The 27,064-nt window shown below is 54.3% G+C and overlaps 1 protein-coding gene across 1 annotated transcript in view; it reads right to left on the reverse strand.

Annotated features, from left to right (window-relative positions):
* ITGA11 (integrin subunit alpha 11) overlaps nucleotides 1-27,064 on the reverse strand; it is a 104,806-nt gene that overhangs the window by 19,155 nt on the left and 58,587 nt on the right. The window contains exons 8-18 of the mRNA XM_029952261.1: nucleotides 26,344-26,488; nucleotides 25,677-25,842; nucleotides 23,850-23,920; nucleotides 15,551-15,695; nucleotides 11,777-11,925; nucleotides 8,604-8,744; nucleotides 8,160-8,363; nucleotides 7,323-7,453; nucleotides 3,560-3,726; nucleotides 2,273-2,415; nucleotides 1,197-1,307 (exon numbers count right to left, since the gene is read on the reverse strand). Of these exons, the coding sequence (XP_029808121.1) occupies nucleotides 1,197-1,307; nucleotides 2,273-2,415; nucleotides 3,560-3,726; nucleotides 7,323-7,453; nucleotides 8,160-8,363; nucleotides 8,604-8,744; nucleotides 11,777-11,925; nucleotides 15,551-15,695; nucleotides 23,850-23,920; nucleotides 25,677-25,842; nucleotides 26,344-26,488 (1,573 nt within the window). The remainder of the gene's footprint in view (nucleotides 1-1,196; nucleotides 1,308-2,272; nucleotides 2,416-3,559; nucleotides 3,727-7,322; nucleotides 7,454-8,159; nucleotides 8,364-8,603; nucleotides 8,745-11,776; nucleotides 11,926-15,550; nucleotides 15,696-23,849; nucleotides 23,921-25,676; nucleotides 25,843-26,343; nucleotides 26,489-27,064) is intronic.

Consider the following 27,064-nt stretch of genomic DNA (forward strand, 5'->3'; position numbering starts at 1 on the left):
GCCCCGTCACCTGATTACCCCATCACACCGCCTCTGAGCTCACCCCCGTCTTCGCCCTGGCCTACAACGCTTCCTGCCACCTTGCATGGATGTCATGAGCCAGACAGAGAGTGCCCTGCGAGTCAGTCTGCATCATGGGCTCCCCCATGCTTGTAGAGCGAGCAGCAGGTTCCCATTTGTTTGCTGTCATGGCTCTGTAATTACTGTGACCAGGAGGAACATTCATGACTCAGTGTGCCAACTCTTCTCTCCTGGCTCACCGAGGGGGACGCTAGCTTTGCCAGCCCATTCCCTGCCTTCTCGAACTGCATTATACGTCTGTGATGCAGAATCCGAGGAAAGGTGCGAAGGTGTGAGGGTTGAGGGCTGGGTGGTGGGGTCTGGGAGGTCTGGGAAGACGAAGGAGGAGGAACGGGGGAAAAGGCAGGGGTGAATGGGCGCAGAGAGGGGATTTTTGAAGCGTTACTGTTGGCTACCCAGCCCTTTCGTGTTGGAGAAATACAAGTGAGAGTGTGAGTAATTCTGAAGTTGTCATTTGCTGGCTGGGGTCTAAAAACTGCAGAACTCTCCGAGACGCTGCTCAGAGACTGGCCCACGCGGTCATGGTCTTCAGTGCATTGTGGCGAATGTTAAAGTTGTTTCCCAAATCCTCAAGCTTCTAGATTCAGGTTATTACCTGATACAGATCTTGCCGACTCTCCCAGCCCAGCTCAGACAGAATTGAACTGTGACCTTCTCTTTGGGTGGAATTTCTGGGAGGGGGTTGGAGGTGTGGGGAGCATGTGAATGTTCGATATCAGAACGTTCTGATGCCCCTGGCGCAAGGGGTTAGGGAGTGCGGTTGAGGGGGTGGGAGCCCAGTTGCAAAGCAGGTTCTACAGCTCCAGGGCCCTCACCTGAAAACGAGGGAGGTGGGCGATTGAGACCTAAGGTCCCTTCAGGTTCTGTGATTCTCCGGGACCTACTGGGTGCTCACTCTATGCTGCGGATATGGGGCACTCTGCACCGGGAGAAGCCTGGGCCTTCCCCACAACACGATCAGCCTGGTCACAAGGGAGGAGGGACGGAGTCGTGGTGTGGGTTTGGCAGGCAGGAGATGGGAGGGCGCGGTAGGGGATCTGGGCTTCGGGAGGAGGTTGGGTGTGTGTGGGGGTTGCTGATGGCCAGGGCTATGCGCCCCACAAGCCAGGACGCACCGAGACACGGAGGGTGGTGGGCCAGCCGTCGTCCAGCACGGGGCCGTGGTCTGGGTCCTCCAGCGAATACTCCACCGAGAAGGTCACTGGCTTCACATAGTCAGCAGTGTCCTGGTGGGAGGAGATGAGGGCCCAGGTGCAGTTGGTAAGGAAGGGGATGCTTCGAAATGCCTGCAAAATCTCCCATGTGGACCCCGGATGCTGACCTGAGTGGCTTCTTTGTACCCAGGCAGGGGCTCTCAAACTGGACTTGCATCCCCAAGGGCACCAGCCAAACCCTGAGTGCTGAGCCAGCCCCTAGTTTCTGACACTGGTGGGTCTGGCCCTGGGCTTGGAAACATGTGTTGCTAACGTGATGGGGATGCCGCTGGCCCAGGGGACCACACTTTGAGAACCAGGACACAAACACCTCAGAGGGGGGCCACATATTAGCAGACACAAGGACTTCCCATATCTGCTCACTTGTCTGACTTGTGACCTTTGAACCACGGGGGTCGGAGGGCTCTGAGTCCCCCGCCCCGCCAAGGCTAGAGCAGTGCCCTGAGTATTTGGAATTTCTGGATGAGGCACACGTCTCATCCTCTTCTCATCTGTGAAATCAAGCACCAGGCCACTGTGGGTTCCCGTCTCTGCCAGCCTGGCCGCTCTTGGCTCCTGCTCCTGCTCCTTCCCACTACGGGACTGTCCTACCTGGTGGGCCTCATCTTTAGCTGGTGCCTGCTTCCATCCCTTCTAGCCATGGGCCCCGCGGGCTGACCCCCGTTCCCTCCGAGAGCCCTCACTGAGCCCACCTCCCTCCTCACATTCCACTCTCTGCTAAGGAAACGGCGGGCATCAGAGAGCTGGGGAAGAAGGGATTTTGGAGACGGGTACCGAGAGGTGGTAGATAGTGTGGCCCAGTAGGGCATGAATATGGGGGTGGGGCAAGGTCTGGGACACTGTTCCCCGGCTGGACTTCCTGAGGCCTATGGGGGTCCTGGAACCTGCCTCTCCCATGGCAACACCTCCCTGTGTCCCCCCCACATCCCCCATTTGACTTGGTCTCTGCTGGTAGGGCCCCTGGGCGTCAGGCTCACCAGGACATGGAAGTTGATCCGCTCACAGTGCTGCTGGCTGGAGGACAGCAGGGCAGCTCTGTTGGTGTATCGGTCCCCGCCCTCATCCAGGTGGGCCCGTGGTGTGTACCGCCTCTCATCCATGGTAGCATTGTAAGTGATGCCTGGAGGAGGGAGATGGCAAGACCATTAAGCCGCAGTTGCACCCAAGGCTCTTCCTGTCTTTTAAGAGAGCCTCCTCCAGGAAGCCCTCCAGGCTGGCCAGGGAAGAGCTGCTCTACTCTTCTCATGAGGCCCTAGTGTGGGGCAGGAAACTCCAGCGCAGGGAAAGAAGGGGCAGGCAGGACTGACAATGAAGGGAAGGAGGAAGAGACAGAGATGCAGGAGAAATGAATGTGGTGGTAGAGAAAGAGGGGCCAGGGCCATGCCTTTGTTTGAGCCCCTCCTGGAGCTCCAGATGTCCCCACCTTTCCCTTTCCCTTCCCAGGTCTTGTCAAGCGTGGGCCAGAGCCCCCACAGGTGCAGTTCCCACCCCACGAGCCCTTCCCACCAGCTGCTCCAACCTCGACTCTGTCTGCTCTGGGGTTTAAAGCCTGCAGCCTCCTTCCCTTTAATTGGGCTCATTTTTTGCTAAATCCAGGAAAGGCTTCATCTCTTCCCCTGTACCCAAGCCAGACCTCTGGGTGCACCAGTGTCTTGCACCTTTCTCCTGTTATAGATAGAAGTTGAAAGCCTCACCTTTACCTACCCCCCACCCATCCTTTGGGTGGGCTCTGCTCCTTGGCTGGGAAGCTTTCAGAAATCCCGGTGTCCTGCATGGGCCCAGTCCAGTCCCAGAACCCACTTCCTAGGGCCGCCTGGGTCCAGGGCTGCTGGGAGTAGGTGTCTGGCTGAGAAGAAAACTGCCCTGCCCCAGACTCATACCCACTCTGAGCTGTGACCACTGCTACTGGGGTTTCGTCTGTCTGACACTCCTGTTTCCTGCTCCTCCTCCGGGGTCAGATTCTTCCTCTGCATCTCGGCTGCCCCCGTTCCCTGTTCTCATCCAAATTCTGCACCCCAACTATTTCCCTCTTCCCCTGGCCTCTCCCCTGTTGGTCCCCGCTCCTCACTGCCACCCCCTCCCTGGCATGATATCCCCTTTTTGGCTCCTTGGAATTAGATCATCAAATGCAGTCATCAAAGTGGCTCGAGGTGTGATCTGGCACTTAAAACCTATTTCAGTGAAAGCCCAGGTTTTGAAACAGAGCCACCCCAAAGCCCACAGGGGAGATCGGGGCTGGAAGAGCCGAGAGAGGCCTGGCTTACCGACTGTGTCTGTTTTGAAACGGGGTGCCAGGAACACGGGCGTGAAGCAGAGGAAGGCGGCCAGGCAGGTGGCTTCCCTGCCGCTGCGTCTGCAGTCCCTGTGGAAGATGTTGATCTTGGACGGCTCGAAGTGGAGGCTGGCATTGATCTGAACCACAGGACGGGACCTGGCGCAGAAGAAGGAGTAGCTGGAGGGTGGGGCGTGTGGCTGCAGGGCCCCAGGGGAGTGGGGGAGCGGGCGGGGCTAAAGCAGATGGAAATGGAATCTGGAAAATCTTGGGGGAGGGCAGAGAGGGGCCCCGGATGTTAAGGTATTGGACAAAACAGTGACAGGTGGGTGTAGTGCAGGGGCATAGCCCCTGGAAGCACCCCTTCACCATTGCCCCAGGGGCTGTATTTGCCGCAGACCACACTGAATGCCTCATGCCTCCTCATGCCAGCAGCGGACAGCCATTAGAATAATCTGGAGAGTTGTAAAAAAACCCTGATGCCCAATTTGCCCTCCAGAATCAAACTGAATCAGAATGGGCATCAACATGTCTGAAGGGAGTGCTTCTCAAATTTTAATATGCTTGCACACCTCTGGGGGGGGGGTCTTTAAAACACAGATCCTCACCCAATAAGTGGGCACCAATTCTGTATTTCCAGCAATCCCTGGGCGAAGCTGTGGCTGTTGGCTCAGGCCCAAGCTTTGAAGAGCAAGGCATGAAAGCTCCCAGGTGATTGCGACGTGTAGCCACAGTGGGGAACCATCCACTATTTTAGAGATCCCCCAACTACCCACGCCACCAGACCCTCTCCAAGCAGTCATGGAATATATTCTTCTGTGGGTCTAAGAAAAACATAATCAGAGAAGGAAGTGCACTAAGTGGCTCTCCAAACGATGCATTTATATAAAAGAAGGAGGTGTAGCGAGATTATCTGTGCTAACGTCCTGGAGAGGGGGGATCTGGGTGTCGGAGGGCACTGGTTCCTCATGGACCTGGGGCAGGCCGCCTGCTCTCTCGGAGGGGGAGGTGAGAGTCAGAGGAGGTCAGTGAGAGGGGCCCTTTGTGTAAAATGTAGAGTGCTGTGTACACATAATAGCTTATATTAGTGGTTCTCAAACTTGGCTCCCTACTGGAAACAGATACCTGAGGAATCTTTAAAGTTTATCGCTTGCTGGGGCCCCTCCCCTAGGTGTTCTGCTTTCTGTGGTCTGGGTAAAGCCTGGGCTGTGGGAGTTTGAAAAGCTCCCAGTTTGTGACAACATGGATGGGTCTAGAGGGCATGATGCTAAGTGAAATAAGTCGAAGACAAATACCCTGTAACTACACTTACGTGTGGAATCTAAAAAGCAAAGCAAATGAATGAACAAACAAAAGGCAGAATTAGACCTATAAATGCAGGGAGCAAAGTGAAGGTTGCCAGAGAGGAGGGGGAGGGGCAATGAGGCAGAAAAGGGGGACAGGGAGAAGGTGGTACAAGCGACCGGTTGTGGAATGTATACGTAATGGGGATGAAAGGCGCCGCATATGGAATACAGTCAATGATATTAAAATAGCGTCTGGTGACGGGTGGCCCCTGCACTGTGGTGAGCCCAGCACAATGTATAAATTTGAATCACTATGTTGCACTCTGTGTGCATCATCTGTATGCAAAGAAAAGAAAAGAAAAAAAGAAAAGAAAGGAAAAGCTCCCCCATAGACCCTAACGGGGCAGTTTGAGATCCATGGGGTTGGATCAGAGTCTTCCCAGACGACCGGGACCCACGCTTTCACCACTGCTTAGGTAGCACTTAGGTTCAGACCTCAGAATCGAGAGCTTGAATGTGTCCTTTCTGAAGACCGATTCTCTTGGTGTGTGTGTGTGTGTGTGTGTGTGTGTGTGTGTGTGTGTGTGCGCGCGCGCGCGCGTGCACCCGCGTTATCTTGTTTCCTATAAAGGACTTGGTTTATGCGTCATCCTCACCAACCTGCCCGGGGTCCTGCTCCCTGTCTCACTTCCTGTGTGGAACCAGTACAGTGATCACCTTTACTGCCCAACCGCTCTTGCTGCTGCTGTCACCCCCACAGATCCACGAGCCCCAGCATGCAAAGTGGACCTTCAGAGAGAGGCCGTGGCCCCGGTGCACCCCCAGCGCTGCCTTGAGCCGGCCAGGGGACACCAACAGCCTGTGTGGGGCAGCGGACGCTCTGGCTGAGGCAGATGGGGGATACGAGGCTCCCCCAGATAGACTGCTCTCCCTGCTCGCCTCCGATGGTTACAAGGTGTAGGGTGTATCCCACCTTGCTGGAGATCCAGCGAGCAAGACCGTGAGTCCCTGCTCACACCTCCTCCCCTTTCCTGCTTCAGCATCCCAGACCCTCCCCTCTGCCTCTGGGATGAGGCCCTTCCTAAAGCATTAGCGTGAGCTCTAGTCTGAGGCTCTGTTCTCTGGGGAACCTGGGCGAAGCCATCTCCCAACCGGGCTGTAATATTCTTGACGACGGAGAGTATGTCCACTCCTTTACCCCTCTCTGTTTCATGCCTTTTTTAAGTAGTATGAAAAATGGGTCTGTATTTATATAAAATTACAGCCAGGTGGAAAAAGATGGGTTGGAAATAGGCCAAAAGGCTAACAGCTGTCATGTTAAGTGGATGAAGCCCTGAGCGATTTTTTTCTTCACTTTACAATTTTTCTTTAAGTTATTGGATTTATAATAAAAAATAGCTCGTCAACATATATGAACAATTAAACCTATTCTGGCTCAAAAAGTAGCCAACACATCACATGGCAAAATATATGGACTTTTAGGAAGCTCCTTTTTTTTTTTTTTTTTAAGGCTGTAGACCGTTGCTAAAGAGAGGCCCTGAGTGCAAATGGGTAGCAACTATCTGATGGGCTGGTGTAGAAATGAGACCCTGATGGGGCGCCTGGGTGGCTGAGTCGTTGAGCGGCCAACTTCGGCTCAGGTCATGATCTCACGGTTCATGGGTTTGAGCCCCGCATCAGGCTCTGTGCTGACAGCTAGCTCAGATCCTGGAGCCTGCTTCAGATTCTGTGTCTCCCTCTCTCTCTGCCCCTCCCCTACTCATGCTCTGTTTCTATCTCAATAATAAATAAAAACATTAAAAACAAAAAAAGAAATGAGACCCTGAAAAAGGAAAGAAGAAGACAGAAGGGGTTTGGAGGAAAGACCTCTCTGGATTCCGGAAGGATTCTTCCACACTAGGGGAGCAGGGAGACCCTTCCAGCTGATAAGAATATCCTCAGTCCTTTAAGTGGCTTGGAAAGCTGAAGCAGAAGAAACGCCCAAACAGCCAGAACTTTTAGGACAAATTCTAATAGGGGCTTTTGGACACTCTAATCTTAGAACTCTGTTGGGAAGAGGGATTTGGACATCAAGACCAAGACGGCTTACAGTGATTCCACAGAAAGGAAATTTGTAATCACCAGAGGATTAAGCACGGAGTGAGTTTGGCTGACAATGATAAAAGACAAAGAGACCAAGGTCCTGGAGAATATTTTTAAAGCCCCGGCGCCTGGGCGCCTGGGTGGCCCAGCCAGTTCAGCAGCTGACTCCTGGTGGCTCAGGTCATGTTCTCAGGGTTGTGGGAGGACGGAGCCCCGTGTCAAGCTCTGCACTGAGTGTGGATCGTGCTTAAGATCTTCTCTCCCTCTGCCCCTCCTCCATGCTCTCTCTCTCAAATAAATAAAAACAATAGAATGCACCCTCCCAACCCTGGTGTCCATCCTGACCCTCGGTGGAGCCCGAGAGCCAAGAAAAGCAGGGAAACCCACCACAAAATCACCGCGTTGCCAAGGGCGCCCACCGCCAGGTCGACCAGCCCATCTTCATTGAGGTCCAGTTGTCCATGGATGCTGCAGCCGAAATACTGGAGGCCGGGAACCAAGTCGGAGGCGGCGATTCTCTGCAGGAAGTGGAATAGAAAGGGAGGCACAGGCACCGTTCACACAGGGCAGGGCAGGACAATCCTCAGGAAGCTACAGTTGGGGGCACCGGGGAGAGCCTTTTTGGAGCCGTCAGGAAGCTTCCCCAGCCCAAAGCCCAGACAGATCCTTCTCCTGGTCTGTTAACGGCACTGACGGTCAAGTCATTCGTTTGTATTAAGATATCGCGTCTTAAAAGGGTTCCCCATTAAGTATAAATACATGTTATCTGGCAGGTTACCCATCGGCCTCTCTGATGGTGGTGGGCTACCAAGAAAGTACATGGGCAAGAATGAGGACCCTGAGGGCGTGGGACCTGGGATGGGTCCCTCTTGAGGCAGGCAAGGTTTCCAGCATGTGGCATTTCCTGAGAACAGCAAGCCCACTTCGAATTCTCCACCCTCAGTCAACTGCCTGTGTGCGTGTGCCAGGGGAGTGAGGTTCCTGTCCCTGGGATTCTCTGTTGCAGGGGGAGATGAAGCTACGCAGGGGGAGGGTGCCCACGGGGGTGATGGAAAGGTCCTGAGGACAATGCACCCATTTCTAAACCCTGACTTGAGGCCACTAGGGCTAGGCCAGATCGGAGTCCTTTCCTGCAGGAGGACGCAGAAGACTCCTGAACTGGACGGCCCAGCAGGAGTACCCTGGACTCCTGGTCCAGCCTCAGCCGTGGACGGGGAGCGGCACCTGCTTTGGTGTCTTTAGGAGGCTGGCTCGGAAGCCGTGGAAGATGTAGACGGCTCCTCCGTGGTTGTCCTCCAGGGGGGCTCCCACCACCACGTCGTTGTAGGAATCTTGATTGAGGTCCTGAACAGAGGCGATGGAGGACCCGAATCGGGCATTCTGGTAGCTGTGGGCATCCTTCAGTGTTCCGTTATAAACAAATCGGTTCTGTAAAACCAGGGGTGGAAAAAGGCTCTGGCTCTGGCCCAGGGGCAATGGCTCTCAGGGTCTCGGCCCCCTCTGGCCTGCAGCACCTGTCCCCACCCCATTTCCCCTGGAATTCCTGCTCTTCCCAGCCTGGCTCAGTGGGCGGGCACTGGCCTGTCTGGTGGACCTGAGTGAAGGCAGGGGCAAGGTGCCTCGGAGGGCTCCGCCTCCTCCCTTCCCTCCGCCCACCTGCAGTAGTACCTGTCTCAGGTTGTAGACATACACCCGGCCCCGCTCCCGGCCCTCGCTGAAGTACATGGGGGCGCCCACCAGCAGGACGTCAGTCACCCCATCGCCGTCGATGTCCACCGAGGTGATCTCGCTCCCGTAGTAGGAGCCTATCTGCAGCACAGGGATGGGAGAGGGCAGTGGGCTGGCTGTGCAGGGCACCGAGCACGCCCTTCCCCTAGGAACTTGGTGAACCAAGACAAGGTCCTCCCCTGCTCACCCACCTCTCCCTTCCCATGGAGTGGACTCACCTATTTTCACTTGGTCCCATCTTTCCCCTCCCTGTTTCCTCCTCTTTTTTTTTTAAGTGTTTATTTTGAGAGAAAGAGAGGGAGTGTATGCATGAGCAGGGGAGGAGCAGAGAAAGAAAGAGAGAGGGAGAGAGAGAATCCCAAGCAGCCTCCAAGGTGTTGGTGTTGAGCTCCACTTGGGGCTCAATTTCATGAACAGAAAGATCATGACCTGAACTGAAATCAAGTCAGATGCTTAACTGCCTGAGCCACCCAGGAGCCTCTCCTCCTTCATTTATTTTGAGAGAGAGAGAGCAAGCAGGGGAGGGGCAGAGAGAGAGAGAGAGAGAGAGAGAGAGAGAGAGAGAGAGAGAGAGAATCTGATAGTGCAGAGCCAGATGTGGAACTTGATCCTGGGAACCATGAGATCATGGCCTGAGCTGAAACCAAGAGTTGGACACTTAACCCACTGAGCCACCCAGGAACCCCGAGGCTCATCTCAGCTTTTAAGGTTACAAATATCCTGGGGTTAGCACCGTGGATGGGAGATGATGTTTTCTTTGCAGCATGGGAGCACTCGGTGTTCCTCTCCCACCTTGCCCCCCACTTCAGTGAGAGGCCGCCCACGTATTCTGTCAGAAAGCTGAGGGTCCTCCCGGCTCCACCACCACCTCTCCCACCCGCAGGTTCCCAGCGAGCTTTGCCTGGTGCGCGCCAAGCGCATCCTGCATCTGTCTCCTTCCCTCCTATGCTGCCTCTTCCCCAGGAGAGGCACGTGCTGAAGGCCCACTCCCCCCCAGTCCACCCCCACGGGCAGCCAGAGTGGCTTCTAGAAGCAGACCACACCACTCCTTTGCTTTCGGAGGGGTGCACGGAGGGGAAAGTCCGAATTCTTAACAGTGTGACCCTGCTGGACCTGCCTCCCTCCCTCCCTGGCCTCCGCCTACCGCCCCCCCACCCCCGCCTCCCCCACACCTCCAGGTTCCCACATTCACTCCTGACATTCTCAGTGCTTTCTCCCAAAACCCCAGGCCCGGGCTGGGCTCCAGGCTTCCCTCTGCACATACTTTTCTCTTGTCTGCCACCCTCAGGTCACTTCCTGTTAGAAGCTGGCCCTGGCCTGCCCTGCCATTTCCCTTTCCATGCCCTGCAAGGGGTGCCCCTCCATAATCACCCCCGGGCCCCGTACTAGCACCTGATCCCCACCCCCTCCTGAGAGTGGCACATTGTGCCTGCTGTGCCCCCTCCAAGCCTGGGCATGGATCATAATATAACAAATATAGTAAGTGTTTATTGGACCAATGGATTGCTTAGGAAGGATGGAGTCCCTCCCAGGGATAGGCCTGTGTGACACGCTTTACAGGCTCAGGTTAGCTTGTATGAGCCTTGTGCTACCTTAGGAGAGATCGCTGTCCTCATTTTACAGGGAAAGAACTGAAGCTCTGCGAATTTGAGTCACTTGCCCAAGGTCAGAAGGCTGGCCACAGTCAAACTGGGTTGGAATTCTGGCCTGACACCTGAGCCCTTGATACTCCCTCCCCTGGCCACCTCCTGGCATAGGGTGCTTTCAGGAGAAATCCATCTTCCAGGATTAAAAGCCTTTAAGTGAGGAGAAAGATAGAAAATGCAGAGGAGAGGAAAAGGGAGATCTAAACACAGGGTGGGGGAGGGAAGAGATATCCCTACCTAAAGGAATTAAGAGGCAGACAGAGCAAATAAGGGAGGAGTGGGGGGAGGCATTTGTCTAAATATGTGGCCTCAGCTATGTGGGTCACGGTGATTTGGAATCCACTTAATTTAGCTGCCTTCAGCACTGCGGTTTCTCATTTGGATGTTGGAGGCGGAACCGGGCAGTAAAAATGTCATAAATTCATCAGCAAATTCCCTCCAGCTCTCAAGGTCTAGCCTTGGATTCCCGGAAGAGCCAGCCCTGGGCAGAGTGTAGGCAGGCAGGCTGGAGGCTGGGGGACATGATGGCTTCCTGAGCTCGAGGGGCTTAGGTTGGACCCACTGAGGGGCAGGCTATTCCTGGGCTCCACAGAGCTGAGGCTGAGCTCGGAATGATGGGAAGGGCCTGGCTAGGGCCCAGCCCAGGCCCAGGGTGCTGTGGATGCGAGTGTGGCCAAGTAGGGTACGGTGTGTGGGGGAAGGGTGGTTTGGGGCTGTCAGCGGTCAGGAGGCAATAAGAGTCCTGGATTCTAAACCTGACCCAGCCTTGAATCCACCACGTAACCTTAGAAAAGGGATGTGGCTCTCAGGACCACAGTTTCCCTCGGCTGTTGGAATGACTTGGATTAGAAGAATGCTGTCTCCTGATCTTTCTCTTCCAGTGACTCTTAGCAGAGCATTTCAGTTGGCATGCATGACCACCCAACATGAGACTTAGCAACACAGTCTGGTTCCCACCGCGGCCCAGGCAGGGCAGTGGCACTGGCGGCTGGACCCCTATGTGCTGTTGCCATTCCGGGCACAGGGAAGGAGCTGGCGTCTTGGTGAACCCATGGGGCCTCGCTGTGGGTGTGTGTGCAAAGGTTCCCCCTTCTGGCAGCATGAAGGTGGCGTGAGGCGCATGACTGCCTCCCAGGGGTGCCTAGGGGCCCTGGCAGCCCGAGCTGGGAGGCCTAGGTGCTGCCTCTAACCTTGAACTCTGGATGTGAACAGAGAGAAGCTGGCAGCCAGGGGCAGAGGGCTGGCTGCGCCAGAGACAAGAGGCAAGCACATCCTCCCAGGCCCTCACTGTCGCAGGGGTCATGGCCTGGCTTTCTGGGGATGAGACCATCCAGCACCAAGGCTGGTGTGACTCCCCAGCTGGGAAGGTGTCTGAGGAGGAGGAGCTGAGCTCCAGTGTCCTCGCCAGCCCAGCCTTGCCCGCGTGCCCTCCCCCCAACTCCTGCCCCCTGCCTCCCCCTCCATTACCTGCTCACCCCGCAGGGCCTGGTGGATGGTGAGACTGCGGTTGTTGTGCATGGTGAACAGGATGGCTTTGCCCGTGTGGTTGAACCGGGGCGCTCCTGCCACGTACACCCGCCCCTGCCTGGAGGACACGACCGACGTGACTGTGTACCCTGCCACAGGAGGAAACAGGCTGGTCTCGGCCCCAGCTCCTGGGCTGTGCCTGAGGACGGGCCAGCCTAGGGAGGGCCCAGCAGAGGCGAAGCCGTGGGGTGAGGTTTCCGAGGAAGAACGGGAGGGGAGGGCCTGGGAGAGGGCTCAGGAGGGGGTTTGAAGTCTGGGGAGAACTTGTGCACCCCACCCCCTGCTGGAGGGGGCCAAGGTAGCCAGGTGGGGCTACTTCTTAGTAGACCTGGAACGTGCATGTGCCCCCCCTTCACTCGCACCCCTGAGACGCGAGTGAGGGAGCGGGGAGGAGGGACATGTTGAACCCTGGCTGCGAGGCTTTCCGTGTTGAGCAGGCTTTGATTTTGATCTCCACCATCTGTCTCTCTCAGGGACCCGTCAGTGTCCTCCCCATGACTGCAGCCTGCTGCTGGTGGTCTGGAAAACTACATCACTGGCCATCCAGGTGTAAGGAGCAGTTCCCCTGAGCATCGACCTGGGGTCCCGGCGACTCTTGTGGCCCCAGAGGTTTGCGGCCTCAAAGGATGGAGCCCCCTCCTCTTGGTCCGACACATATACCACGTAAAAGAGGAAGAAATGGAAGCTAGGGGCTCTTTTGGAAAGGCCACTGATCTGCATCCTCAGTATGGCCTTGCTCTATCACTACCCAGCACCCGGCAGGCAGTACGAAGCCTAGAGCCCCACTTTCTGCCAGATGGTTGAGACTGGGTCCCAGATGCCTTGTCAGCGGTTCCGGGCTGTTTCCTGGCAAAGGGATGTCTCTCTCTGCCATGTGCGCACGTGCGTGTGCGTATGTGGACAACACCACCACCACGGTTCCAAAGGTGGCTTGTATGGTGGCTGCAGGATGCGTAGATGGGTTGATTCAGTGGCTGGGAGAATGGGTGCAGCAGGGTGAGCTACTCTGGCTCCAGACACGGTATTTTTGTCTCTTAAAGATGTATTCTGGGAAATGGGCTTGAAAGGTCAGTGAGGCCAGAGTGTTGCATAGGCTGACACAGCTGTGTGTTAACGCGGCCATAAATACATGAGGCGGGGTGGGATCAGTCTTGCAGAGTGGGGCTGAGGTTGCTTCTGAGCCCTCAGTGGCACTGCTGAAAATATTCTCAATTAGCCTTGGGCTTTGGACTTCCTCAGAAGGAGATACAGCGGTCATGGGAGGGGCTTGGGGGCCGAATGTCCTAGGGGCAGGCGTGGGCTGCCTCTCAAAGCAACAGGCAGCATTGAGAACTTCCTGCTTCCCACAGTCTGCTGGCTGTAGCTTAAGTTTCCATGTGGTTCTTTGGCCAGCAGGCAGGGCCATCCTGAAAGCTGGACCAGCCTCCCAGAAGGCCTGACAAGATGACGGGGGAAGACCCGTGGCCAGAAATCCATACAGCTTCCTTGTGTGGAGGCTGAGAGTCTGGCCTCCCAGTCTCTTCCCTCCAGCCCCCTCTCCCTTGGGCACATAGGAAAGAATCTTCCAGAGACCCCAGACATGGCCCTCATGGCTAAGACCCAGAGGGAGGAGGAAGGGAGGGAGACAATGACTGTGGGCAAGGCAAGACAGTCAGGCCTCACGAGTGTTTCTCAGTCTGGTGCTACCCCAGCAGAGTCCCCTGGGAGGAGGAAGACAGTTATGCTGGGCCAGGAAGAGGGGGATTCATCCTGTTGCCCCTCAGATACCTTCACAATCTCCCTACTACTAACATGAAAAGGCTCCAATTCCCTAACCTGGTATTCAAGGCTTCCCGCTGCAGCCTGCACTAACCTGACTTACCCTTTCCCCTCCTGCTGCACCCCTATGCTCCAGCCATTCCTACTTCCTGTGTCCCGACCCCACCTAGCACTTCCCATGCCTCCCTCCTTTGCTTGGACCTTCTTGGTTTATTCAGTCTTTGCCTGCCTCCAAGACCCAGTGTCAGCCCCAGCACATGTGCAGTGGGGCCCAGAGTGTGCCCGCCACTGGACCGCAACCACCCACAGTGCTGGCCCTGCCCACTTGGGCCCTGGGCACCGATGTTACCTACTAGTTATTTAAGGCTTCATGGCCCCTGCACTGCCATCCCTTCCTTAGTGTCCCCACTTCTGGCACAGTGCTGAGCATGTGGGAGGAGCACAATCCATCATGACTGATTCACGTTAAAGGGGTGCTCCTCTTCATTCTTCTGGCACCTTCTCTCATGTTTGAGCATTTGCCAAGGCACGGACTGCAATCTCTCCCTTCCTTTTTGTGCCTGTGACCCCACTTGCATTGTAATTTGTCTCTGTGCACCTGTCTCCCCCCGACTGGCTGGGGAGGGGCTAGAAGGGAGCAGCTGGGTCCTGGGTCCTGCTTACCGCTGCGCTCTGAGGGCATGGGCCTCAGGTGCTCTCTACAAAGTCAGGGTTTAATATCTGTTGCATTAAGTGGAGCCTAGGCCCTAGGACCAGGTACTGGGGGTGGGGGAACTGCTAGGGCCCTACACTTCTGGATTTCCCAGGCAAGTCCTGCTTCCAGGCTTCTGTCCTGTGGTCAGCTCAGGGTCCCAAAGCTGAGGATGGAAAGTGGGGTGACCCCAGGGTGGGCAGCGTCACAGGCAGGCATGTGGCTGAAGAGCTAAGGGACAAAGGCAGGGATGACATGGAACATTAGAGGAAGGACAGACATGTGGATAGATAGGCCAACTCTGGGTGGACCAGGTTTATGGAGGGGTGGGGTCCAAGGAGGCATTAATGATGAGCGACGTCACAGATGGTAGACTTGGCTCAGAGACAATGGACCACTGGACATTCACGCCCTGCTGCCCGTTTTTTTGGCTCAGTGCTTTTAGAAGGGAATCAGCCCTGGCAGCCTTGGCATGGATGGCCAGGACCACTTTTCATACAGAACTGGAGGTGACTGGGGGTCAGTGGGTTAGGGCCTCACAGCTGGGATCTATCACCATCAGGCCAATAATTTGTACTGCTCTTTTTTTGTTGTTGTTTTTTTTAAGTTTACTCACCTATTTTGAGAAAGAAAGACAGAGAGCATGCTCACAATCAGGGGAGGGGAAGAGAGAGAGGGAGAAAGAGAATCCCAAGCAGGCTCCACACTATTGGCACAGAGTCTGATGGAAGGCTCAATCCCAGAAACCTTGAGATCATGACCTGAGCTGAGATCAGGAGTCTGACGCTTAAACAACTGAGCCACCCAGGTGCCCTTGTGCTGCTCCTTCATGTCTGCTTCCACAGTGCTTAATGGGAGGTAACTTCTGCCTTGATTGTGAACATTAACATATAAAAATGAGTATGGACTTCACCTCGACTTGCATGTTGCCTTGGGAGGCAGCTCAGTGTGCCCAAACCCTAGTCAAGGCAGAAGGTTTTGAAGACATGCCAAGAGCTTACCTAGTATCTAGAAGCATCAACTGAGATGCATTTCTGGTAGGGGTGCCTTGTTTATTATGTATTCTACCTGTTTGTTGAGCACCCATTGCATGCCAGGTATGGTGCTGGGTGTGGTGGATGCCAGTCTGAAGAGGCAGTGGCCCCGGATCTACGCTTGGATATTCATAGAATATTCACAGACAGGCCCTTGTTCCGCACAGGGGTGGGCTCCCCTGGGTCCCTCCTTGCCCGCGCCCATTTGCCACACTCAGCTGGGGCTCTTACCTAGATAGGCGCCATGATTCTTGAGCTCCTCGGGGAATTCCTTCAGGTAGGACTCACGGAGAGGAATGACCTTCCCACCACTGGTCTCCTTCAGCACGGCTCCATTCCAGTCATAGGCGCCAACGGCTCCCAGCAGAATCCCATCCTGACATCAGGGAGGGGACACACATTAGCTTGTGTTCACCGGGGGCTACTCCCTGGGAGGCCACAACCAGGTTCTACACAATGAAGCACCTGCCAGCCTCCTTGGGCCCCTTCTCCTGTGTTCATTATTTAATTAACTTCTAGGCAGGATTCTTGACTTTTGAATGATGCATGGACCTTCCATCCCATCCTTCACACAAAATGGGCCAAACAAAGGAATGGTCTAGAAATAGACTCCACCTCTAGGACCAATTATTCTTTGGGCTTCATAAGCCCTGTAGAAAATCTCCTGTCGCTGTCCCTCCCTTCTGTGGCACCTGACTTGCCTTCTCTGTGTGTAAATCTTATGTCTTCATTTTTCAGTAACAATTCACTGAGTGTCTACACTGTGCCAACCACTTGCTCGGTGCTGGGATACCCTTGCAGAGCTCAAAGTATGACACAAATGTGCAAGTTAACATAATAGTTGCCAAGTGTCATAATTGCTGTAGGGGATGTGGTAAATACCACAGTGAGGATTAGTCTAGACTGAAATAGGGAGTCAGGAAAAGCGTTTTGAGTAAGCGATACTCACCTGGACACCTGGAGGGGGAGGGGACAAATATGCAAAGGCCTTGCAGCTGGAGAGAGTTTTAGAGGCATTGGTTTTATGGAACTGAAAGTGGTTTGATGGGCTGGAGTGCAGAGTGACGGGGGCCAGAGTGACTCTGATGAGGCTGGACAGATAAGCCAGGCCACATCCGTCACAGCCTACACCTCGAGGAAGGGAACTTGTCTTTAACAGCAGGGTAAGTGGTGCTGCAGTGCTCGGGCAGGAAGACGGGAGGTCTGGCTCCCTGAGGGGCAGTCTCCCTGTTACTGACTCCTGGCAGGTCCCCTCACTCTCTGGGCTGCCCCTACACCCTATCCACCATCACCTCCTTAAACAACACGCAAAGCTCGTGGGTACAAGAAGACAAACAGCAAGCACTTGGAAGCAGAGAGGGCCGCCTTCCTGGGTAACCTTGGTGGTTCCTGGCCCGGCAGGTTGTACCCCGGCTTTGGGCCATGAAAGCACTGGCAGGTTAAGTCACCTCTCTCCTCCACTGAGCCTCCCTAATCCTGGCTGGTTGGCAGGATTTGAGGTTCCCCCACCACTTGGTGCCCAGGGCACCCCATCTCCCCTCACCTCCAATACAACGTTGCCAATAGAAAAATGTGATTCTGGCCTTGGGACACTGGGGGCCACGAATGAGCAGGCAGACAGTGTCACCATGCAGTGGTTTCACTGGTGGCGGTGGAGGGGGCAAGACTCTGAACCTCACTCTGACCTTCCATTTCTCATTTCCCAGCGGTCACTTTAAAGAGTGAAGTTGATCTTCAATAAGGTTTAAAAGTCTGAATTCTCTGGAAGTAGAACCGACTGTTCAGATAATGTTATGACCATAAGTCAGCTGGTCTCTGGAGAGTCTGATGTACTTGGTTGTGTTTAATGTCCACTTTATAATTGGCTTTTTCCTCCTAGTCTGTGTGAGCCTCAGCCTGGGAGTGCCTGATGATCTGCTGGGCTGGGATCAGGGCCAGCACCTCAAAGTGCCCACAGTCATGGCCAGTGCTCCTCGCACTTCGGGTGTGCTCCCTTCTTTGCAAAGTACTTTCTCATCCAGTCACCCATTTGTGAGAGCTCCCAGCACATCAGATGCTCATTATTCACACTTGACAAATGGCATCCATGGTTCAGAGAGGGAAAGGGACTTGTCCGAGGCTGAACAGCAAGTGAGGGTGGGGCTGGGACTTGGAGCAGCATGATGCATGGTGGGTTGGGCAGGGGAGACAAGAGCCACGAGCAGCCCTTGAACTCTGCTTCTGGGTCTCCATCGGAGCACCCTTTAAGAGTACAGTGACGTTTGGACCTCGCCTCTCTCTCTCCTTCCTCTCTCTTTCAGCTGAATCCAAGTTTGCTACTGCAGGACCAGGCTACTTCCTTCAGGAAGAGGCCTTTGAAGATGAAGTTTTGGCTTTGCAGGCGACTGGAAGTCTCCATGATGTACTGAGGAGGACTGGGATTCCTCTGGGGAGGACCTGATGCCGACCCACCGTATGTATGTGAGGCTTGGGGATTCCACCAGACTTCCAGATTCTGCAGCATTGGGCTGGGTGATTGCTCACAGGCTCTTGCCTTACACTGTCTCACCCTGGCAGTGCCCACAGGCCTGTGCTCCCAAAGGGTGGCCCTATCTCGAGAGGGTTCTGTTGCCAGGGAGAGCCTCACTAAGGACGGTGGGGAGAGGGCTGGCCGGGAGGGGCAGGTGGAGCAAACCTCAGTATGGCACTATCTTTCCCCAGCTTGGAAGGCCTAGACATTTTGAATTGGGAAAAAAATTGGAGGGGCAGGGTCCCCCCAAAAGAGCCAAATTCTTGACAGAGGAAGCTAGGCATGTAGGCCCAGCTGGAAAACAAATAGGAGGGCATTCCAGAGAAGAGCCTCCTCCCATGCTCCAGTCCTGGCACCGGCTCCCTGATTTATGGCTTCCTTTCCCACGGGGCCATGTGAGCTTCCTCAAGTATTACTAGAGTGTGCCTGGGTGGCCTTGCACATGGACCCTTGGCACAAGCTGACTTTTCTAGCATCCTGTGCAGAAATGAGGATGCAGGCATGGTGGCCCTGAGCAGGTCCAAGGCCAAGTCTGTGCCCTCCCTATAGACAACCTGTACCCATATTCACTTGAGCATAGCACCTGCTGTCCAATTCTACTAGCTCAGCCATTAGCTACCTTCTCACCTCACCTCTGCAGTAGTCTTGCCTCCCCAGCTGAGCCGAATGTTTCTGGTACATGTGACCATCTCTCTTCAAACTGTGTTCCCAGCCAGTCCCTGTTCCCCAGGGTTGGGTCCCTAATGCTAGAAACTGCATCATTTAGGGCAGTGGGTTCCCAAATGGGTGGGGCAGATGGGGAGGGGTGTTTACCCCCAGACAATACCTGGCAATGTCTGGAGAAGGCGTTGGTTGTCATAGCTGCAGGTGGTGTTGGGGTCGGTGTGGCGTCTAGTGGGGAGTGGCTGGGCCTGCCACCTACAATACACAGGACAGCCCCACAGCAAAGAATTATCCAGCCCAAACTGTCAGTTGAACTGAGGCTGGGAATCCCTAGCCCAGTGGTTAGAGCATGAAGTTTGGAGTCAGACATTCCTGAACTCCAATTCCAGCTCCAAAGCTTCTAGCTCTGTGACCTTGGGCAAGCTTTTCTCTCTCTCTCCCTTCCTTTTTTTCTCCTCCTCTCTCTCTGTTGCTCTGTCTCAGCCTCAGCTATAAATCATTTTGTTGGAAGAATTAACATGTTTAATTCTTAGCACGGTGCTTGGCAGCAGCAAGGACTTAGTATATAGTAGCTCCTCTCATTATTTAATCCATAAAGTACTGGGGACGCAGGAGTCAAAGAATCAGATCTCACAGTCAAGTTGGTGCTGCAGATGAGTCATTAGAGCAGCCCAAGGAGAGTGCTGGTGGAGGCAAGGGCAGCCTGTTTCGGGGGCAACTGAGGACGTGGGTGGAGTTAGGACAGGATTTTAAGAAACTCTTACTTGATTTACTGGTAAGTCTCAAAATGTACATTTCCAGTCCCAAGCCTCAAGATTCAATTCCACAGATATTTTCAGACATCTGCTCAAAGACGGAGGTTCAGAGAAGTTAAAGGATTTGTCTAAGGCCACACAGTCAGGCAGTGCTTTCTCCTTGCCCTGCACTAATGGAATGAGAATACCAGACGCCAACAATTCTTGGCTCTGGATAGGCAGGCCGCTGCAGTCCAGTGGGGGGTTGGGGTGCTGCTGGTGGTCCCGTGTGCTGAGTCCTGCCCTTTTCCCCAGACCCCTCCATGGCTCCCTAGCCTGCATGTCCATCATCAGAGTGACTGTAGAAGATCCAAGAGCCCCTCCTAAGGCAAATACATCATGAAGAGGATGGATTATGCTGTTGCTAATTGCTCGGATTCTGTCATAGTCGATGTATTTTTAACAAGCCCAAAGTGGAGCCTGAGGAAGGGCTGAGTGCCAGGAGGCTTAGACGGGATTGGGCAGGAAGCACCCAGAAACAAGGTCTAGATCTTCTGTGGAGAGAAGCCCTTCACTGTGCTGGAAGCCGGTAGGCAGGGCAGCCAAGAGGTGGTGTGGGGAGCAAGGGCACACTGTACTTGACCACTCGTTTCTGATTGGTGGGTTGGTCTTCTCTGCTCAGAGGTCCCCAGAACAAGGCCCAGGAGTTGGGGTGCTGGGCACCAGAGCACAGCCTGAGACATGGGGCTGGGCTTAGGAGGACCCTGACGACCTGGAAATGGTTCCTGCCACCAGCAGTCACTTGAAAACAATCTGGAACAGCATGCCTGTGGACCCTGGCTACCACATCCGGGCCTCATGCGGTGGGGCCCACGGACAGCCCTGGCTGCCTGCCCTGGCTGGCGTGGAGGGGTCCACGGGTTAAGGTGATGGGGTGTAGGGTTTACAGCCTGTAGGTACCAAACCCTCACGTCACCGTTATGGATTAGTTTCTTCCATTTTTTTTTAAGTTTATTTATTTATTTTGAGAGAGAGACAGAGAGAAAACGAGAAAGAGAGAGAGACAAAATGAGAGCAAGTAGGGGAGGAGCAGAAAGAGAGGGAGAGAGAGAATCCTAAGCAGACTCCGTACTGACTGCTGAAATCAAAAGTTGGATGCTTAACCAACTGAACCATGCAGGCACCCCAGTTTCTTTCATTTTTGATTGAATCAAATGTGCAAAACTAGTTCAAGTGTTTTTGTAGTGGCTTAGTTTGTTAGGTGGCTGACTCTTGATTTTGGTTCAGGACATGATCTGACGGTTCTTGAGTTAGGGCCCTGCCTCAGGCTTGGGGCTGTGCAACCTGCTTGGGATTTTCTCTCTTCTCTCTCTGCCCCTCCCTGGCTTGAGCTCTCTCTCAAGATAAATAAATAAACTTCAAAAAAAATCAAATGGAAAGATTAAAGCTTCCACAGCTAAGCACCTTAGATAACAGCCAATGCCCTTGGCCATCCAGCCCACAGTTCCAGTAGGGGCTGCGGGAAGGGCACAGGCTGAAGAAGCTGGAGGGTGGCTGGAGCAGCTGGTCTGGGAGGTAGGAGTCTCCCCACCCTTGACCTGTTGCAGACATAAGTGAGGGCTGGGCTTGCCAGGTCATCACATGTAGGTTAAAAGGAAACAGTCTCATCCCGTCAGTTGAGTCACCAACTCAACTGTATTTGTGTAGACAGGATCCACCCTAATAAAATTGCTTCCTTCTGTAAACTTTTGGGGTTGGGGAGAGGTAAGAGGTCCCTGTGAAATTCCTCCACAGAGCCCTCGGGTAGGAGGAGCACCCTAGCTGCACCCACCACCAATGGGCATCCACTATTTATTGTCCCCTTTCTTTCTGCACAGCTTCCGTCTTGGCCTGTGTGGATTATAGACTCTTAGAGTCTACGACCCCCACTTGAGAGATATGGATCCCTTTTATAAGCCTTCTGGCGAACTCTTGCAGCTTTTTCTTGATTACCCAGCTCAACAGGGAGTTCACCACCTCTGCACGCAGCCAGGACTCATAGAAGACACTCCAGCTATTAGTGACTCTTGCATTCATTTCCAAATGCTAATGGAACCATTGGCTTAAAAATCTGTTTTAGAATTTGACTGGAGATCCATAGCTGGCTTTCTTGATGGTCATTTCCAGAATGTTCTCTTTCTCCTTTTTGGCAAATCAAGACTAGTTTGCTGGGCTGACTTAGGTTCCTAGGTTTTCCCAGTGGCCTGGGATCTTATTTTTTTGTGGTCTGAGGCGTTGGGCTCTTTGGGTGACCAGGTGATGTTCTGGGGTCTCCTCTCCTACCCTGGGCTCCAGTCTCCCCTTCCTCTTGTTGCTTTTACCCTTTTTAACTCAAAGACTGGTTTCCTTGTAGACAGGCAACAGCAGCCCAGGTGATGAGCCACCAGGCCCCTCCTCTGCTATTTGAGAAGATTCTATGGGGTCCTTTCCTCCAGGACTAGAGACCTTTCCTTCTGTCATCACGAAACAGGCCCAGGGAAGCTGAAGGCTTCTTCTCACATTTGCAGGAAGTAGCTGTCTGAGGCCATCTGTGGAATGCAGAGCCTGAGAGCTTGCCCAGGACATGGACTCATTTGGGTTCAAGACCTGCTCTGGGCAAAGCTGAAAGGCTGGACGACCTGCCCCCCATCCCTAGAGAGGGCTGACCAGCCCTGAGAGCGGTGGAGCTGGACTCCCAGGGACAGAAGGGCTGTGGCCAATTATGGTGGCCTCAGTGGCCAGCACTGAGAACCCTCTGGGCCCTAAAATAGCAACCCAGTGACCAGTCACAGCACCAGACAGCCCACCATCGTGGCTCCATTCCTTTGGATTTGGAAGGATTATTGTTTCCTTTTTAAGTATTAAAGAGTCTCAGATTCAGACTTAATCATCTCCTCTTTAGGAGTCCTATCAGATAAAAACTTCCAGATGCCTGTCACTTGAAAACCAGACTCGGGGGCGTTAGAAGACCTGGGGTGGTGATAAGGAAGGGGAGAGGCCCTCCGGTCTCTCCACCCAGGGGGATGACAAGGAGTTGGACAGGTATAAGAATCTGCATGGGGCAGTGCATCACCTTGACCTAAACAACAGGCCGGGACTCTGAGCTCTTGGTGCCCTCAGTGCTGCTGGGGTCGGGGGGTCTATGGGGCCTGCAGGGACTCCTCCTGCTTGGCATGCTGAGTTGTTGGGGCCCTTTTTAGGGTTCATCGCAAGTGTTCCTGAACACCTGAACCTCATTGTAACCTCCCCTTCTCTTCAGGTTCCCCGATTCCTGGGCACACACAGACTAGTGTTAGAAGCAGGAGACGGCACCTTCCCAGACCCGGCACAGGGCCCAGCATAGAGAAGGCATGGAGATTTGCAGACCTGACCATCTGAAATGGGCCAACTCTTCCTGCCTGTCAGCCGGCAGGGCTGTGCTGAGCAGGAAATGGGGCACAGGAATGTCCTGGAAAAAGTGCCGTGCACATACGACAATACTGTTATGGTTAGAGGCGGCTCCATTTGTATCTTGCTGTGTCTGGGTGGGCACGAGCCTGTCCAGATGTAGTGAGTCAGGTTTCCATCCTGCTGCCTGTGCCCATGTCCCCTCCGCCTCCGATTCAGGGTTTCTGACTCAGACCCCGTGAGATTCAACATGCTCTCGGGGAACAGCTGCTCCACGTGGGGACGAAGAGTGAGAGACTCACATTTTTCTACTTAGGTCACTTTAGCAGGTCACTCAGACTTTGTGTGACTCGGTTTATTTATCCAGAGACCGGGAACAAGGGATCCTACCCTAGTCACCTCACAGAGTAGTTGGGGGCGGGGGGTTTAGTGAGATAATGGAGGTGATGAAGAAGTAGGCAGGTCTTTTCTGGCGAGTTAGGGGGCATAAGTACAGTCGCACGGGGCCAGCCTGGGGCAGAATACCCAGGAACCGCTCCACCCAAAGCATGCTCTCGGACACAGACTCCTGCCAGGCGGTCCTCCCGGCACGCGGTGCCCCCAGGTAGGACTCCGTGGTTTATAACGCATTTTCGCAGATACTGGCTCTCTGCCACTCCCACACCCCTGGCAATCCTGTGAGGTTTCAGCCCCATCTTGCCAATCAGAACTAGGTGAGGCGCGTCCAGGGCGAGTGACAGCCTGACGCTCTAGGTCACCAATGCAGAGCTCTGACGTGACATGCTGCTTGTGACACCATGTGGCCACCTGGGCCCTCTGCCGTCTGAGGCCGAGTCTGCCCCGGGAGCACATCTGGCCCATCTGGACGTCCTCCCTCCATCAGCTCAGGGCCATGCCCATGCATGCACAGGCCACCTCGGGCAACAGCCTCTGCCACGGTGACCCAATTTTTGCACAAGGCTCGTGGACTGCAGGGGACCTTCGGGCCTGGAGGAAGTGCCCCCATCGGCCCCCTGTGCAGGTGGTTCGTTATGTGCAGCTCGCTCCCTGCTGAAAAGGGCTTGTAGGTTGAAGACCTTGACTTGCCCCTTGCAGCCACAGAAGACAGAGAGACCCAGAGAAAGGAAGTGAGGGGGGGTGAGGGACAGCCTAGGAAAGGCGGCGGGGCCACCGAGAGGGCTCCGAAGTATGTGGGAGGGCAGCTCCCACCCTGGCCTACCTCCACCACGTGAGAAGAAAAGCCTGTCTGGGACATCTCCAGCCCGAAGGACGTTTCGTTCTTGTTGGTGCCTAAAAAGGAGGGACAGAAAGACCTCAGCTGCACGCCAGATTGCCTAGCGCCACACACCTGCGGCCCCGTCCGCAGCACCTGGGTCCTCGGGGCACCTCCGGGGACGGAAGGGGGGCCCAAGGCAGCCCGCACTGGGAGGGGCCAGGCACCTTCCAGGTGGCCGTTGGCTTCACTATTAGTAGTCCAGCCACTGCCGCAAAGGGTTTAGGACGGGTTATGTGACAGAGCACGTGCGCCATATGAGTGTGGAAAGAGGGGAAAGAGCGAGAAAAGCGCCTGGAAAGAAACAGTCTACATCCTTGGCAAGAAATGGACATTCTGTTTCTTTTCCTCACTTCTCTCATTCCCATTTTTTACCAGATTTGGTTCCAGATGCCTCTGGATGATTCCCAGACATCGAATGGAACCCTTGGGAGGGAGACCTGTCACCACCCCAGATTCGCACAAGTCACCCATGTGTGCTGAAAGTCCCTCCCCATAGAGGGCCTCCCGAACACGTCACGGGAGCCGATGTTCTCAACGCCCAAGGCAACTGTTTCTGGGACAAACAGACTCAGCTGGGTATTTAAGTTCTGGTGGGAGTGTTGAAGTTCAGGTTCACACTTTCTTTTCCTTTATCCTTGTGGATGAGGGCTGCATTCGTCAACTCGTGTGTCTGTAGCTCGTCTTTTCCATAGTGCTGTGGACTGCGCAGGCGCGTCCACACTGCCTTCTATCTCTGTGACCCTCCCCCCATGTGGCACAGCCCCATGTTGCAGGGAACGGCTATAGCGATGCATGCGCAAAGGAGGTCCGTGCAATCAAAACTGATATTTAAGAGTAAGGAGAGGGGCACCTTCGGTTAAGCATCGGACTCTGGCTCAGGTCATGATCTCACGGTTCATGAGTTCGAGCCCCACCCCAGGCTCTCGGCTGTCGGTGCAGAGCCTACTTCAGATCCTTTGTCTCCCTCTCTCTGTCTTTCTGTCTCTCAAAAATAAATAAACATTTAAAAAGTACTAAGGAGAAAAAAATGTACTAAGGAGAGAGGCGATAGGAAAGAAGACTATCCAAAGTACTTTGGCAAAGCAGGAAATAGGACTCAAGGACAAAGTGGCCCAGGCTACAGAGTCAGGCCCAGGGACGTCCATACTAGGGTTGCCAGATATAATACAGGATGGCCAGTTAAATTTGAATTTTAGGAGGTACCTTGGTGGCTCAGTCGGTTAAGCATCCGACTTTGGCTCAGGTCATGATCTCACGGTTTGTGGGTTCAAGCCCCGAGTTGGGCTCTGTGCTGTCAGCCCACTTCAGATCCTCTGTCCCTCACTCTCAGCCTCTCCCTCTCTCACATTTTCTCTCTCTCAAAAAATAAAATAATCTTTCTTTCTCAAAAATAAATAAACTTAAAAAAATACATTTGAATTTCAGACAACCAGCAGATAATTTCTTAGTGTAAGTCTGCCGCAAATACGGTCTTTTATATTTGCTAAATCTGGCAAAACTGGTTCAAAGCCCGTCTCCTTCCCAAAGCTGCGGAAGCTTTGGCGAGTCACTTGGGTCCTATGAGCTTTGGGCTCCTCCGTGGTATAGGAGAATGTCGTCAGAGCCACAGTCTGGGGCTGTCTGTGAGCTGCAGCACAGAATACCATGGCCTTTATCACGAAGGGATAGCTCCTGCTAAGGCTTTCCGTGTTGTGGGGCTGGATCTTGCTCTGTGGGGTTCACCTGATGTGCACCCGGGAGCATACACCCCTCTCGGTACGTGTCCCTCACCTTCCAAGCTGAAGATCCTGTCCCCCAGGGCATCGACAATGTCCTTCAGGGCCGCCTCGTCGGTCACGTTGAAGAAGTGCTTGTCATCCGGGTCACTGGCGATGTACTTGATCTCATTCAGAAAAGCTTCTGGGTTGATCCCCCTGCGGTTGTAGTAGCCCAGGACCTGCCAGGGAACGGGGGCAGGGCGACAAACCAGGACATAGCACAGGCCTCCCCACACGCCCGCAGCCCCCAGCCCCGCATGGCTGGAGCCCCTGTTTCAGATGCCCTGGGCAGAACTGGGGGTCCCACTTGCAATTTGAAACAGGGAGACACAGAAATCTGGAGCAGGCTCCAGGCTCCGAGCAGTCAGAAATAAGGCCCCTGTTCTAAGACAGCTTTCTGGGGGCTGGGTGGCTTGGGGGTGTTTTCTAGTGTTTTAAGGTTTTGGCAATGGAGGTACATGCCCCCCACCCCCAGCCTATCCCCAGCTGTTGTGGATAGCCCTGGACGGCGCTGAAAGAAAACTCCCAAGGTGCTCTTTAAGAGAGGATGTAACAAGAAGAGGCGCATCTGGGGGCCTGGGCAGCTTGCTCACTCCCCGGGAAATGTCCCTGGGAGACCCCAGGGGTCTGATGGCAAAGCCTCTAGTGGCAGAGGGTGGGACAGGCAGGGCAGGACTCACGGCCACAGCGTATCTGGTCACGTTGTCTCTCTCACTTTGCTGGATCACCCTCTCCAAGTCTGGGCTGTCATGGGACTCCCCATCTGTGATGACGATCATCACCTTCTTGGCCCCTTTCCTTCCACCTTTCTGGAAAGCCTCTGAGCTGAAACCAGAGCATGGGGGAGGGTCACAAGAGGGATGTAGGGATGCGGCAGCTCCCAGCGCTCCTTCAGAGCCAAAGAAGCAGGTGCAGGGGGCAGGGGGCGCCTGAGTGGCTCAGTCGGCTCAGGTCATGATCTCACGGTTCGTGGGTTTGAGCCCTGCATCGGGCTCTGTGCTGACTGCTCAGAGCCTGGAGCCTGCTTCAGATTCTGTGTCTCCCTCTCTCTCTGCCCCTCTCCCTCTCGCTCTCTGTCTCTGTCTCTCAAAATAAAATAAAGATATTAAAAAATATTAAAAAGAAAAGCAGCAGCTGGGTTGAGGTTCCCACACTACTCAGATGGGTCATGTATCTGCTTGTCTTTCAAAAGTAACTTTAAAGAGCCCCTTTTAGGGCCCTGACCATGCTGTTTGGGGCAAAGGGAGCAGGTGGGTTTGGGAGGAAAGTTCAAGGTCCAATGGGGACCTTTAGATACCCTATGTTAGTGGTTCAAAAACCCAGCTATACATTAGAATCACCTGGGGGAGTTTTAAAAAAATGCCAATGTCTAGACCCCACCTGGGCATGTAATCAGCATCC

Source organism: Suricata suricatta, chromosome 9 (assembly GCF_006229205.1).
Source record: "Suricata suricatta isolate VVHF042 chromosome 9, meerkat_22Aug2017_6uvM2_HiC, whole genome shotgun sequence".
Lineage (NCBI taxonomy): Eukaryota > Metazoa > Chordata > Mammalia > Carnivora > Herpestidae > Suricata > Suricata suricatta.